This window comes from Orbicella franksi, chromosome 15, assembly GCF_964199315.1.
Source record: "Orbicella franksi chromosome 15, jaOrbFran1.1, whole genome shotgun sequence".
In the NCBI taxonomy this organism is placed as follows: Eukaryota; Metazoa; Cnidaria; class Anthozoa; order Scleractinia; family Merulinidae; genus Orbicella; species Orbicella franksi.
Window position 1 is genome coordinate 14,328,416 of NC_138159.1, and position 14,203 is coordinate 14,342,618.

The following is a 14,203-nucleotide window of genomic DNA, read 5'->3' on the forward strand; positions in this document are numbered from 1 at the left end:
ATAAAAAAAAAAAGAAAAACGCTCTTGACTTGTGTTTTCAAAGTCTAAGCCATTTTTTACCTGAGTATAGTCTTATCCCTTTATGCAAATGAATTTATTTTGAATCGATATTGCCATCATATGCATGTATAGAACGATACTTTACTAATCCTTGGGATTGTTAAGGGGTGAACCTAAATGTTGCGTTGTCAGGAAAGTTGTGAACTTCTACCTTTCCTGATAGGGCAACCACCCCGCACCTCAGCTTCCTCTCCCCGCTCCCTACCACCACCACCACCACCACCACCACCACTAGACTCATAACGACGCATCTTCACCTGGAGTTTGACCTTCCCTATGAAATAAAATTTTGTTTTACGTAAGTGACTTTTGTGCTATTTCAGAGTATGGACGTGACTGTTTAGATGTGCTTCATAAAGGGAACACTGAAGATGGTGTGTATGGCATCAACCCAGATGGAAATGACGTCATTTCCGTGTTTTGTGACCAGCAAACCAATGGAGGCGGCTGGATCGTCCTGCAACGGAGATTAGACGGCTCTGTGGACTTCTACCGCGACTGGAATAGTTACAAAAGAGGCTTTGGAGACTTAGCGTCAGAGTTTTGGCTGGGAAATGACAACATCCATAAAATTACCGCAAAAGATTCGCAACTCTTGATAGAACTTACGGACTTTGATAATCTAACAGCGCATGCGTCCTACGACTTTTTTCATGTGGCAACAGAAACCGAAAAGTATGTAGTGCAACTTGCAGGTTTCTCTGGAACAGCAGGAGATTCCATGTCTTATCACAACGGGATGATGTTTAGCACAAAGGAACAAGATAACGACTTCCACAGAAGTGAATTCTGTGCACAGCGATTTACAGCAGCGTGGTGGTACAACAAGTGTCACTATTCACATTTAAATGGCCAATATGGTGATAGTGCTCATGGCAAGGGTATCAACTGGAAAACGTGGAGGGGACATGAATATTCTCTCAAGGAATCCGTGATGAAAGTAAAGCCACTTCGAGGTAAAGAGTAGAGGGTGCTGCATGGTACATGGGAGGCGCAGTGGCCTTATGGTCAGTGCGCTGCTGGACGACGGATTGAGCGGTCCGGGTTCAAGCACTGGCCAGGGACATTGTGTTGTGTTCTTGGAAAAGACGCTTTTCTCTCACAGCGCCTCTCTTCGCCAAGGAGAATGAATGGGAACCAGTGCATTGTTAGTTGGGCCAACCTGATAGGCTAGAATGCTGGTACTAACCTGCGATGGACTAAGCGTCTCATTCCGCGGGGGAATAAACTAACAAAACTCCTAGCCGCTTGATGCTACTGAAATCGGGGTAAAGTAATGAAAGCTACCAGACAACTGGGCTTACAATGAATACGAAGTTTATAATTTACAATAGTGAACATTTTTGAAATTTAATGTTTGAAGATTAAGTTCGGGGATGCAAAATGAGCCACCCTCCTCTCACTATTTATTTCCAAAAACTCATAAAAATGTGATTTTCATTATTGATTTCTATAATTCTTAAGTGATGTAAAGACATTAAGTTTGAAAAAGTAGTTCAATATATATAAATTACCTTAGCGATACTGAGAGCCTTGATAATTGCTCAGCTCTCCCTCATTTTGGTAGTTACCTTTCCTAATATTGAAATCTATTTTTGTCCGAAGAACGTGACTGGTCTTATGAGCTGATTTTCAGTGGTGAGTCATTTGACGTCATACTCCTTCCTCGAATAACTGACCTCAAGGACTTTACAGCTTGCTGGTGGCTTAAGACGGAATTACCAACAGGGTGGTCAACAATTTTCTCATTTCAGAATAATGAGAATGAAAGTCTGGTAAGCTTTTCCTTCCACGAAAACGGGACCTACTCATTTCACATACACAATGATCAAAGGTAAGTGATTAAATGCGATTATAAATCACTTCGTTTAAGTATCATAGTATTAAGCACCTCTGCGCTGGTTGGGGCACAATACATTGAGAAAAGGAGTATTAAGGTATTAAGGTATTTAGACTACTGGGGGCTCTAACTATTTGACCTCATTCACACACCCTGACTTATAAGTGATAAACTTGGGTATCATCCACCCAGGGGCTAAAATCATTTCCCTTTAATAACAAGCAAGATGCCTTATTCAACTCACTTACTTACTTTCTATCCGGCCTACATATATTCAGTCAAATCTCTCCTGATGGACACCTTCATAACACAGACAATAAACTCTATCCATTGGGTGTCTGTACTATAAAGTTTCCGATCTAAATATGGACGCATTTTTTTATTATTCTTTCTGAGCTAATTGTTCATTTAAGTTAAAATATTAAAAACAAACCTTTTCAAACTCACCAGGATTTTCAACGCCCAAAATGACGCCATCACAGGTGAGCGCTGGCACCACGTGTGCATCACGAGGTCCTCTGCTGGTGGCAATTGGGGATTTTACGCAGATGGTGTGAAGATGGCGGAAGGAGTAGGCTTGGGGTCTAATTATAGCACAGACGTTGGTTTTATGATCGTAGGAATGTTCAAAGGAGTCTTAACTCGCTTTAACATGTGGGACGAGTACATCGACGATCTCTCTCGGATTGAAAAAATATCGTATGCTTGTTCTTCTTTAACCGGAAATGTCGTACCATGGCCAGAAGTACAATTATGGAGCAAAGGAAACGTTATAAAAAGGAACTATACTCTTTGTAAATTCTCAGGTGAGATATAAAACAAAACAAATCAACTGATTTCCTTTCACACTTTTGTAAAAATAACAGTGTTTATCATATTAAGTCTAACATTCTAAGACATAAGCTTTAACCTCTATGTTATTAACAGCTTATTAATTAATGGCAAGCAAACCTTAAGTCCCGATATTATTTTACAGTTGTGAATGACTACTGTCACTTTAAAGGAGGCAGAAAGGAATTAAAATACTCAGCTTTACGAAAAGATTAAGTCGCCTTTCTCTCTTTTTTTTTTCTTTTTCTTTCTTTGGCCGACAGAGTTATTTCATTGGAACTTTGCGAAATCAAGTTCGGACACCAAGAGGACGAGTGACAGCGTTTCTGGCAGAAGTGGAACTTTTAGAGACTGGAAATGGTCCATTGTGAACGGTGTGGCAAGCATACAAAGTTCGGACTTTCTCGATTTTGGCGATTACAATTCAGAATGCCTTAGTGATCCCAATCTTTGTGATCAAGGGCTGTCGCTAAGTTTCTGGTTACGTTACAAGCGTAAGTAATGGTGTATTCAGCATTCGCAGAAGATAGCTTGAAAAAAACCACTAATCGCTAATGAGATTAAAAGCTGAGTCCTGTTCTTTATCAGAATCTTCATCAGCTTATGGCATCTGTAGTAGTATTTTATTATGTAGATCGTTTGCAACCAACATAATCGCCGCCATGTTGAATGACCATTAACTAAATAATTCTCATTAACTTTATTGTTCCTGTCCTCCTTTAACATGGCCGCCAATGTCTTTATCATTTAAATCACTCGGGAGTGGTTGCAAACTACCTATTTGTTCAGGAACCTACACCATCTACAGGAAATTGTGGGTTTAAAGGTGCAATATTCCCAATATTAATCGACGCAATTTTCTTGCTTTACTCAGCAGCTCGCTAGAGAACCAGATGTTATTCTGCCTCTTGTTTTGACGTCAGTTTTTTTATGGGTCTGTTCTCTTATTGAAAATAAATTGCGTCCCAACATTGTCAAAGTGGCTTTGGAACCACGAGCCGCAGGCGAGTGGTTCCGCAGTAAACTTTGACAAGAACAGGATATTGTCAATAACAGGCCAGACGCATTAAAAACTGACATCAGCTTTTTTACGATAACCAATTGCCAAATTGTCCGCTCTCGCTCGTTGACGCATCGTGTAAATTATAAATTAATGTGTCTGTCCGCTTATTGACAATGAAAATTAGCCAATGAGCGCGCGAGAATTTCTGCAGTTATCGTAAAAAACTGAAATTTAACAAATTAACGTCAGTTTTTCATGCTTCTGTCGACCTGTTATTGATCATGAATTTCGTTATACCATTGTCCAAGTAGCTGTGGATCCACGAGGCGATAGTCGAGTGGATCCGCAGACTACTTTGACAATGTTATGAAGAAATTCGTTGTCAATAACAGGACAGAAAAACTGACGTCAGTTTGTTTTTTTACGATAACAAATCGTCAAATTGTCTGCTCTCGCTCGTTGCCGCATCGCCTAAATTATAAATTCATGTGTCTGTCCGCTTATTGACAATGAAAATTAGCCAATGAGCGCGCGAAAATTTCTGCAGTTATCGTAAAAAACGCCTGTGAGAGACAGAGAAAATAATTTCTTTAGGTGCAGTAATTCATTCATTTGTTAGGTGCTATGAAGGCCGGAGCTATGTGGGTACTAAATTTTTTAAAGAGATTTTCTACCAATCGTAACTGAATTAGTGCAACCTACGTTTGCAATTCAAAATCGTCAGTAAGCTTACGGCTTCTTACACTGCAATTACAGCACGCTTCATGACAGATATTTCTGGCTACAAAGATGAACACGATGATATTCTTGGAACATGGCTGGACTCCATCCTTCCGAAAGAAGGAAAATGGTATCGCTGCTTCAGAAGTTATCCAGGTTGGAAAGGCAGCAGCTTTCACTACTGGTGCGATGGCAAAGGACCAACTGTAATACTCATTCGAGTTCAACAGAATATATTTGGGGGATTTCTGGACAAAAACTGGGGAGGTAAGAGAGTCTACCCTGATAACTCGTAAAGGTAAAAATGTAAAAGGTACAGCAGGCTGGGTGGCCCTATTCTCCGAGAGGAGAGCAAGGACTAATGATGATAATGATGATGATGATGATGATGATGATGATAGCAGGCTGGAATTGCCTCCACCGCCTAGCAACTTTTTCTGGTAGAGCTTTATTTGGTGTTACTGGTATTATGAGACGCCGGACGCCTCTATTTCCATCGTTCTTTGGTTGTCTAATCACTGCCCTTCTATAACATAAGATGCGCTGTTTGCGGTAGAAACATTCGTCGTTTCACTCAATCCACCAATCTCCTATCAATCACTCTTTAATTTATTTTCATTCCTCAATTTACATTTTTTACAGTGCCTGTCGATAGCTAGTGCTAGCTTAGGTGGCCCAGTCTATCAAGATCTAATCACAAACGTTTTTACTAATAAATAGATTACAATGGAAAATAAGTAAACAGTAAATAAATGGAAAGGTGGCAAGAGAATGACGAAACATGTAAGGGGTTATCAAATTAATTATATAATATACTGTATGTACATCTATTGTTATTTTGTATTACTTTTTTTCATTTACTACCGACATTTTACTTGAGAAATAATCTTGTGTACCTCAATAATGAAATCTTCTTCGAGAACACTTAATGGTACAGTGTTAATTCTGATTTTGAATGAGTTATTTTTGGTAGTTCTCTCAGAGAGCATGGTATCTCATTCCATAGTTTAGAACCGATTCTTTTTATATTTCAAGTTTTGAGGGTTTTATGTAAAAATTATTGGGGGTAAAAGAACGTGTGTTGTAAGAATGGACGTTGGATGCTTTCGTAAACATTTTACGTATGTTAATTGGTGCTGAAGCAGTGCTAACGTCATACATCAGTTCAGATAAGCTTTAGACTATAAAAAGTTTCAAGTAATTTCATGAGTGACCACTTTTAGCTCTGATCTTGTAAGGAAACTTTCCAGTCGGGTACATGTAGAGGGATTGGCAAAATCAAAACATGGTGTCTAAATGTTATTATGAGTGCCCCAGACAACCAAATGTTGCATTAGTTTCCCCCATTCTGTCTCCTATATACTTGCTTTTATAAATTTTTTGTTAAATTTGTTTTTCAGGTACAGATAGATTTATTTGGAGTGAAAACGCTTTCATTTTCAGCTTGAAGAATTTACGTGGATTGCCTCCTTTTAAAATGAATCTTAAAAGCGACAAATTAGACAAGGCAGCCAAGCAAGAAAGCCACTTTGGTCCCATTTTTGGTGACAATGATATCGTTATAAACTCGAAACCTACCTCGATTACTGAGTCCTCGTCAAATCTTGACAACTCTTATGAGTTTCCAGCTGAGTTATCCCTCACTTCTGACGAGCGTGATAACCTTCTAGCTGGTAGTAAATACTTTCTGGTTGATGACATGGACGCCTTTTATTATGAAGGTAAGCAAAGATGCTCTAGCTCCGTTCTTTCTAGAGATGAAATCGAGGCTGATTCCATATAGTCCTATTTTTTTCTTTCCAATTAAATTACTTTGTTTAATCGGGTACCAATATATGTGAACTGCGAATGAAAGAACTTAAGATCGTTATAACAGGTACTTTCTTAACCTATTGTAATTAAGGTCGTGTTCTGTTGGGATCAACCGTTTCTGGTTGGTTGAGTTAGTTGTTTTTTTTGTGTGTGTGCTTATATTGAGAAAAATCGTTTTCGGTTGGTTGGTTTAACCAACCTTAATCCAGGTTAAAACGGTCAAAAAACATTTGCGTGATTCTGTCGCGTGATTGTAGCTCGCGTAGGGACTATTCCCAGGCGTTACCGCGTTCCAAACGAAAACGGTTGGAAAAGTGTTCTATCGAGAAACCTCAATAGTATCAACCCAGACCAGTTGCGGTTGAAACGGTTGATCGACCTAAGACTTTTATCTCGCACTTTTGTTGTATTCTGTAAAATTTCTTTCAGCTTCGGCCAATTCACGTTATGTAAGATATGCAAGGTACATTCCTGACTCCCATTTAACTGCAAGTTACAGTCTGGACGATACCACTGCAGACGGACGACCAGAACACGCCATTTTAAACAACAAACAAGGTTCATGGTGTTCTTTTTACATTCGACAAGATGAATGGCTCGAATTGGACTTGGGATCAAATCACACCATATATGGAGTTGCCGTACAAGGAGCGCATGACTCAGACAGCAAGGTTTCTAACTATAACATTGGACTTCGAGCGGATGGTAAGCCGGTCGATACATGGCTACTTCAAAAGGTTTGTGTGGTTTAACTGCAATGATGATTGTACTATTACTGTGGGATTCTCATACTGAGCGACGTGCAAGATTTCAAGTTACTTCACAAATTCATAATGCATCCGAGGCTTTCGAGTCAAAAGTGTACATTTTTTAAGTTTCTTTTGTCTCTCAATTCCCATAAGAGGCTTGGATACAAAGAAATAACCACCAGATATAGAAGTTTCCAGAAAGCCAGCTGGCCATGGATGCCATGTTAGAATATTGATATATCGAACGTGGCCTGTTGCAGTTAGTTGAAGCATGTCCACTGTAGCTATAAGCCTTTAACAACAAAGGATTGTCTTGCGTTTTAAGTGATTAGGTTCAAGAAAATAAGTTCCCTCGTTTTCCCTTCGAGGTCAGATTAAGGGTAATAGAAGATTTAGCTTGACGGCCAAAGTCTAAAACCCCTTCATTATTTATTTAATTTTTGTATATTGTTACCTTTCTAAACGACCAGTATATCCATTCCATGATACATGGAACTGTTAAACGACATGGAAAGTCCCCAGCCTGTTGCATCAGTTATATATGCCAACGCCTTAAGTGTGTTCCGCGGCGTTTAGCGTCATTGGGTGTTATCATATTTTCCCCCAGATTTCAGACGGATCACTGGATTATTTTTACCCAACGGAATACAAAGCACGATATGTGCGATTCACAGTGAGGACCTGGTACCGAAGAGCTTGTATGAGAGTTGGAATATTAAATGGCAAGTTGCATGCCCATTATGCAAGTAACAATATTACTCTGCCAATAAGTATATTTTGGGAAAAAATATACTTATTATGGAAAACGTGTCCTTGAAACGTCGAAATAACTTCGATTTACACTCTGTAATCAGAATGTTTAACATCATGCTTGTTGTAAAGAAACGCCCGAACTAAAACTCTGCAAACTTAAGAGTGATTTATGTGTAAGCTGTCAGTTTTCCTTAACGCAAGAGATTACACGCCCTTAACGCAAGAGAAAACACGCAAGAGAATACACGCCTAGCTGTTTATTGCAAGAGACCTCTAGGATGATTTCTTATAATTATTTATTAATTATTATAATTATTATTAATTATCTGTGAATTTAACTGCACATAAGATAGCCAAGTCAAGCTATATCAAACTGGTTATCTATAAAAAATAGAATTTTGATAACTTGAATGAAAGCAAAAGCAAAAAACTGCTTGCCCTAAAAATGCACACATAAAGCTGTTTTGACGATTAAGGAAAATATTTCTCCTTATTTGGTCAACAGAGTACTGCCCTTCTGGCTGGGAATACTTTCAAGGTTCTTGTTACTTTTTCTCGTCGACTTCGAACTCGTGGGACGACTCCCAAACACACTGCCAACAGTCATCTGCAAACCTGGTCAACATAGGATCTATGCAAGAAAATGATTTCATAAGTGCTCAAACAAACACCGATGGGTGGATAGGTCTTAGAGAAGTTCCAGGAGACAAGATGAACTGGACTGACGATAGCACCGAACCTGTTTATGTAAACTGGCCGGCAGGAGAACCTGCTCATCAAGATAACCAAAGCAATTGTGCCTTTTTCTCAGTGAGTTCTGGAACCTGGCACACAAAAAATTGTGACGAAGTTTTGCATTTTGTCTGCGAAAAAGGTAAGACCTTGTTCTCTAAAGGAATATCAATGCTTGATCCGCCAAAGTAACTATGGTGGAGAATCCGCCTTCTTGAGGCTGGTTTTCACTAGCGACGGAGTAGGAGTCATAGTCGGAGCGCTTATGAAGTAGTGAAAAGCTAGTCATACACTCGACGGAATCGGAGCCGGAAAAATCAGAACGTTTCCATTTCTTTCGATTCCGTGACTCCGTCGCTTATGATCTAGTGAAAACTAGATTGTCGGAGTCGGACGCAGGAGCAGAAGAACCAACCAATCACAAGGCCCTGAATCAACTAGAGTGATTGGTTTATTTTCCACTTCTACTTCTGACTCCGACAGGTTTTTTCAGTTTTCACTAGATCATAAGCGACTCGTCATAAGCGGAATCGGTGTTGCTTCCGACTTCGTCGGCCTGATTTTCACTCGGATCGTATCGCTCCACGCTTTTGACTACGACTCCGACTACGACCCCGTCACGAATGAAAACCAGCTTTTAGTACTTTCCTGCAAACTGGCCGTCAGTAGAAAAAAACAACAACATTTCTCCCGGTTAATCATAAAGATTCAATCTCGAGATCATGAGTATACGCTTTTAGAAAAGGCAGAGAATATCAATGGTGTTTTTACACCTTAAAAGGTGTAAACAAGAAATCATTGGTTTTGCATTTGGAAGCAAGGAAAGGATTTTCAAGTGATCAATCATGTCTTCAGAAGGATTTAGCGTCATGATAGTTGAATCCTACTTACCCTGGTAATCGCCTCTGCTGCAGTTTGCTGCCATGTTAAACAATTTGTAACATAGCATCATCTGTTAAACTTCAATCTATTTGAGAACGAAAGAGGTCTCTGTTTATACCTGTAGATATCCAACTATCGACATGTGTCAAATTACCCTCTCTTGACATCCAAGAAGTGCAAAACTGCGGATTCACCGGTCATATTATTACATAAGAATGTACCAAACTGGTGATTTGCAGAAAACCAGGAAACCCTCACTGTGGGAGGAGGGGGAGGGGATTAGAGGAGGATAATCTGTAGTATGTTTCAGAACTAACTCTGTACCTTTACTGTTCAACAGTACTTGCTACTCTTGACGTCAGCCAATGGTCGTCTTCCAGCTGGAAATGCATGACTGAACCAGAACAAGCTCGGCTGCACAATAATGGTGACTGCCACGCCTCATGGTGCGGCCGAGTCGAAGACTGGCTTCAGATAGACCTGGGCGGAGAATATAACGTGAGCACCATACATACCCAGGGTGCTAAAGATCAATATGGATATGTGAAGATGTACACGTTGAGTTATCAAATATCGGGTGGTAACTCGTGGGAAGATTACTACGAGAACGGAATCATCAAGGTATCATTTGACAATTAACCATCTATGTCCTAGATTGAACGCAAGTATTGTTTAACCCTATTTGTGGAGGTGGGAGGGGGGGGGGGGAGCGGCGGAGTGCCCAAAAGTCTTGAACCGCTTAAACTTATCCCAGGTTTGAGTAAAAAAACCACCAAGTTTTACTGCCAAACATTTGGACTTAACCTGGAATTCTGGGATAAAATTGGTATGACAGGTTAAGAATTGGGAACTTAAATTTTCCATAGCAGAACTATTTGTGTTTTGGTGAGGATTTGCAAATCGGGACCAAACGTAATACCCCGCATAGAGATCTTGCATTAATTAGCACTCAGTCCTTTACATAACTAGACAAAGTACCAAGTCATAAAACATTCCTTTATGTTAATCATTAGTTCGAAAGAGCCAGCGTTTCTTGTAATCAGCGTCACAAAGCAAAAGTGATTCTTTGAGACTCTGGAGTTAGGTTATGGGCCGAAGGTTTTCTCTTCATTAAAGCAACTCCATGATCGTACAAACTGTAACTTGGAGCCAGGAGGCAACGCGAAGAGGATTTGAAGTAAAGGATCCCTTTGAGATTATGTTTAATCGCACTCTGAGTGCAAATTCCAGTTTGAAACAAATGAAGTAATGACTAAGCAGTTCAATTTGTCCTACGTGTGTAATTTCACTTCAACAGTCTTCTTCACTCGGTTCATTTTCAGGAGTTTTTAGGAAACTTTGATGGTAGTACTGTGGTCAAACACGTCCTTTTGCCGACGTTCACAGCAAACTTCGTGAGATTTACTCCTAAAGAATGTAAAGCTACCAACCTTTGTTGCATGAGGGTGGAAATCTACGTATCAGGTGAGAACAATGAAAGTTCATCCGCCCCCTTGATTTTGTAAAGAGGAGGGTTTATTGAAACGGCTTAATCGTGATGCCACTGACAATCGTGTTTCTCGCATAACTTATCCGTGCATTAGAACCACTTCATTTCAGTGTCACAACGTCTATCGTGACACAGACAAGGGAGAAATTCGCTGCATGCACGTTATCTTTGCATGAGACCGTTGATGACTTAGCTAAAAGATAAGCACTCACATTAAACTGCAAACGATCGATCAACCAATTAGGACATTTCCCTATCGTCCCGAAAAAATCACGTTTGCAAGTAAAAACACGCCCCTTGCGATTTTTCTACAGTGAAGGGAGTGGGCGACAGTGCGAAGAGGCACCGCAATCATTTCTTTGCCGTGGCAATGCTATGATGCTTTGTCAAAATTTGACCTATTTTTTGTTCCCAAAGTAGACAATAGAAGACTTAACGTGTTGAATAAAGTTGATATGATGATTCTGGCGAATGTTCGTTCGTAACGGAATGTGGACTGAACGGTTGGCCAGATAATAAAGGCAGCTCTTAGGACTGTTCGGCTGCGATTTCTCTTCAACATTAAAAGTTAGAATGGTTACACACGTTCAATCAGCTTGCGCAGTAAAATACACAGTATAATGTACTGTACCTGATGAGGCTATAACCTTACTGGCTGTTGTTTTAATATATAATTTAACTCGAATACAGCTCTAATCGATGTAGCCGTGTCTGTGCAGGCTCCTAAATAATCCCGGCCCGCAAATGATCTCCGAACCGAAAATGATCCCTCAAATTGGACCGCAAATGATCCCGGGACCGGAACTGATTCCACCGCAAAAAGTTAAGAATGGCGTGGACTCCATGAAAAGTCTATGGATGGATACATATTTTCTTAATTATCCTAGGTGAAGAAAAGACAAGTACCTCAGGCATAAAGGCGGCAATAAAAAACGTTTGACATACTGCGCATAAATTTTTCGTTTAGGATGCGCACCGCAAAAAGAAAACATGAATCTTGGAAGATGCCTCTGCCATCTAATTAACCGCTCAGAACTTTTACCTGAACACGTTTTATACTTGCGTCCTAGATAGCCACGGGCTCCCACGAAAGTGCCTAAGATTCCTTCCTGCTAGTTACCGTAGTAAATATGTAGTTAATCCACTAGGAAATTTTCAGTTGTCTCCAAATTTGAGGACATAGTGAACATCCTGAGTTATCATACATCTCAGGCCTGGACCCAATAAAGTCATTCAGGGAAGGATCTAGCTAATCTACAAATTTCAAACACAGGATTTCGTGACGTTGATTATAATTTTTAAAGTTGTGAAATTTGCACTCAAATCGTTCAGTACTGCACATTTTCTTGCGTTTCATATAGTAACTGCTGTATCGAAATATTGTATTATTACTGCGAAACTCAGAAAACCGGGAATACCAGAAATATTTAAGGATTATTATTGTGTAGTGTTCGATATATCAATATTCTAACATGGCTCCGAGGTTTTCAGAACAAACTTCTATGTTTGGTGGTGTTTCCTATGTATCCAAGTCTTCTTTTGGAATTGAATGACAAGGAAACTTAAAGTTTTGCAATTTTGACCCGAAAGCCTAGGTTCGATGTTAGAATATTAATATATCGAACGTGGCCTATTGGTTGTGGTTTTTTTCTCGCGTGTCCTAAACGTAATTGTGATTGGTTCAGTACCAAATTAACCTTTTGGAATCAAATCCAAATATTCACGGTTTTCTGAGTTTCACAGTAATAAAAAAAGCGACCGCATAAATTTTAAATCCACTGTCCAAATTCCTGAGTCCTCACATTTCCAAATTTTATGGCCAGGGCGACCATTTCCGGTCCGGGATCATTTACGGTACAATCTGGGGATCATTTCCGGTCCTGGGATCATCTGCGGGCCGGGATCATTTGCGGGCCTGTTCATGTCGCAAGATTTTTTCCTCAGGCCGCTGTCACCCGAGCTGGGAATATTTTCAAGGTTCCTGCTACTTGTTTACGAATTACCAGAAAACATGGCCAGACGCGATGCGATATTGCCGTGACCAAGGTGGGGATCTTCTTAAAGTGACGTCAGAGGAGGAGAAAAACTTTGTCAGAAGGAGTGAGAAGTCATGGTGGCTTGCTCTGCGACGTGATGCCATTCACAAGGACATATTCAAATGGAATGATGGCTCCTTGCCAACTGTCACATTTTGGGCCCAGAATGAACCTAATAACTACATGAACCAAGAAGAATGTGGAGAATCACGTGACAGCGGATTATGGAACGACAGACCATGCGATACTAATAGGCACACGGCTTGCGAAAAAGGTACACACAATTTGATGAATTAGCGTTTGTAATTCTTGAGGGTGTTACGAGTATCGTTGTAGAGCAGGGTTGTTTCCAGACAAAACTCAGGATCGCTGGTAACAGCAACAAACTAATTTCTTTCCGTAAGGTAACGAATTTACAGCACTAAGCTTATTCTAATTTGAATCAATCTTCTCTTACAGAAGAACCTCTCGCTCTAATATACATGAGGCTTAAAGTTCTAGAAACTTCTGTTTGGAGCTAAATTAAGTAGTTTGACACAGTTTCTAATCTGAGTAATGACATACGGATTAGAATGTTCTGGAATATTTTTATACAAATTGGTCACGGCTGAATGACTTGCGGTTCTAGATTATTCTAGAACTTGACTTAGGCAATTTTTCGTAACAGAGGGACATGTGTGTGGGGGGGGGGGGGGAAGTTACTCACAGAAAAATTTGGTGGGGGTGTGCGACCCGCTTCCCAAAACCCTTGCCCTATTTATGACCAGACCAAAAATGTGCTATTCTATTTGTGACCGCTACAGTTGACACAGTTGCCCAAAACATAGTAAGTTTGAAGGGCTTTTGTTTACGGTCTTATCGATAATGATGAAAAAGTAGCTTCTTCTGAACAACATACCCAATTCAAGACTAGAGTACAAGAACCATACACTATTTAAAACCAAAATGGCCAAAATCGACACGTCATTTATGACCAAAACGGCTGAAAACCATACCCTTTGGAGGCCGCACATACCTATATAGCCCATATAAGGGAGCAACCCCCATGGAGACGTGTTGGATCGTGATTCAAACAGTGCAGGTTACAGCGAACTGTTAAGACAAAAACCCTGATAAAATGCTAATCCGTTGAGAGAAGCAACTTCCCTAGCCAGCCAGGGTCATTAAATTTTAACTTACGACACGCACCGATGATCCTTGAGCTTCTTCTGTTAGGATATGAACGGATTGGTGCCCTTATCTACTGAATTACTTGCGCTTTGTATGTAGTGATTACAGTTGAATATGTCACTTTGA

At 40.1% G+C, this 14,203-nt stretch overlaps 1 protein-coding gene across 1 annotated transcript in view; it reads left to right on the forward strand.

Annotated features, from left to right (window-relative positions):
• LOC145469244 (uncharacterized) overlaps positions 1 to 14,203 on the forward strand; it is a 43,202-nt gene that overhangs the window by 13,918 nt on the left and 15,081 nt on the right. Inside the window, exons 8-19 of the mRNA XM_081452933.1 lie at positions 384 to 1,016; positions 1,666 to 1,894; positions 2,351 to 2,706; positions 2,995 to 3,225; positions 4,491 to 4,721; positions 5,855 to 6,175; positions 6,696 to 7,003; positions 7,623 to 7,785; positions 8,274 to 8,642; positions 9,723 to 10,003; positions 10,705 to 10,846; positions 12,816 to 13,181. Coding sequence (XP_081309059.1) covers positions 384 to 1,016; positions 1,666 to 1,894; positions 2,351 to 2,706; positions 2,995 to 3,225; positions 4,491 to 4,721; positions 5,855 to 6,175; positions 6,696 to 7,003; positions 7,623 to 7,785; positions 8,274 to 8,642; positions 9,723 to 10,003; positions 10,705 to 10,846; positions 12,816 to 13,181 — 3,630 coding nt within the window. The remainder of the gene's footprint in view (positions 1 to 383; positions 1,017 to 1,665; positions 1,895 to 2,350; positions 2,707 to 2,994; positions 3,226 to 4,490; positions 4,722 to 5,854; positions 6,176 to 6,695; positions 7,004 to 7,622; positions 7,786 to 8,273; positions 8,643 to 9,722; positions 10,004 to 10,704; positions 10,847 to 12,815; positions 13,182 to 14,203) is intronic.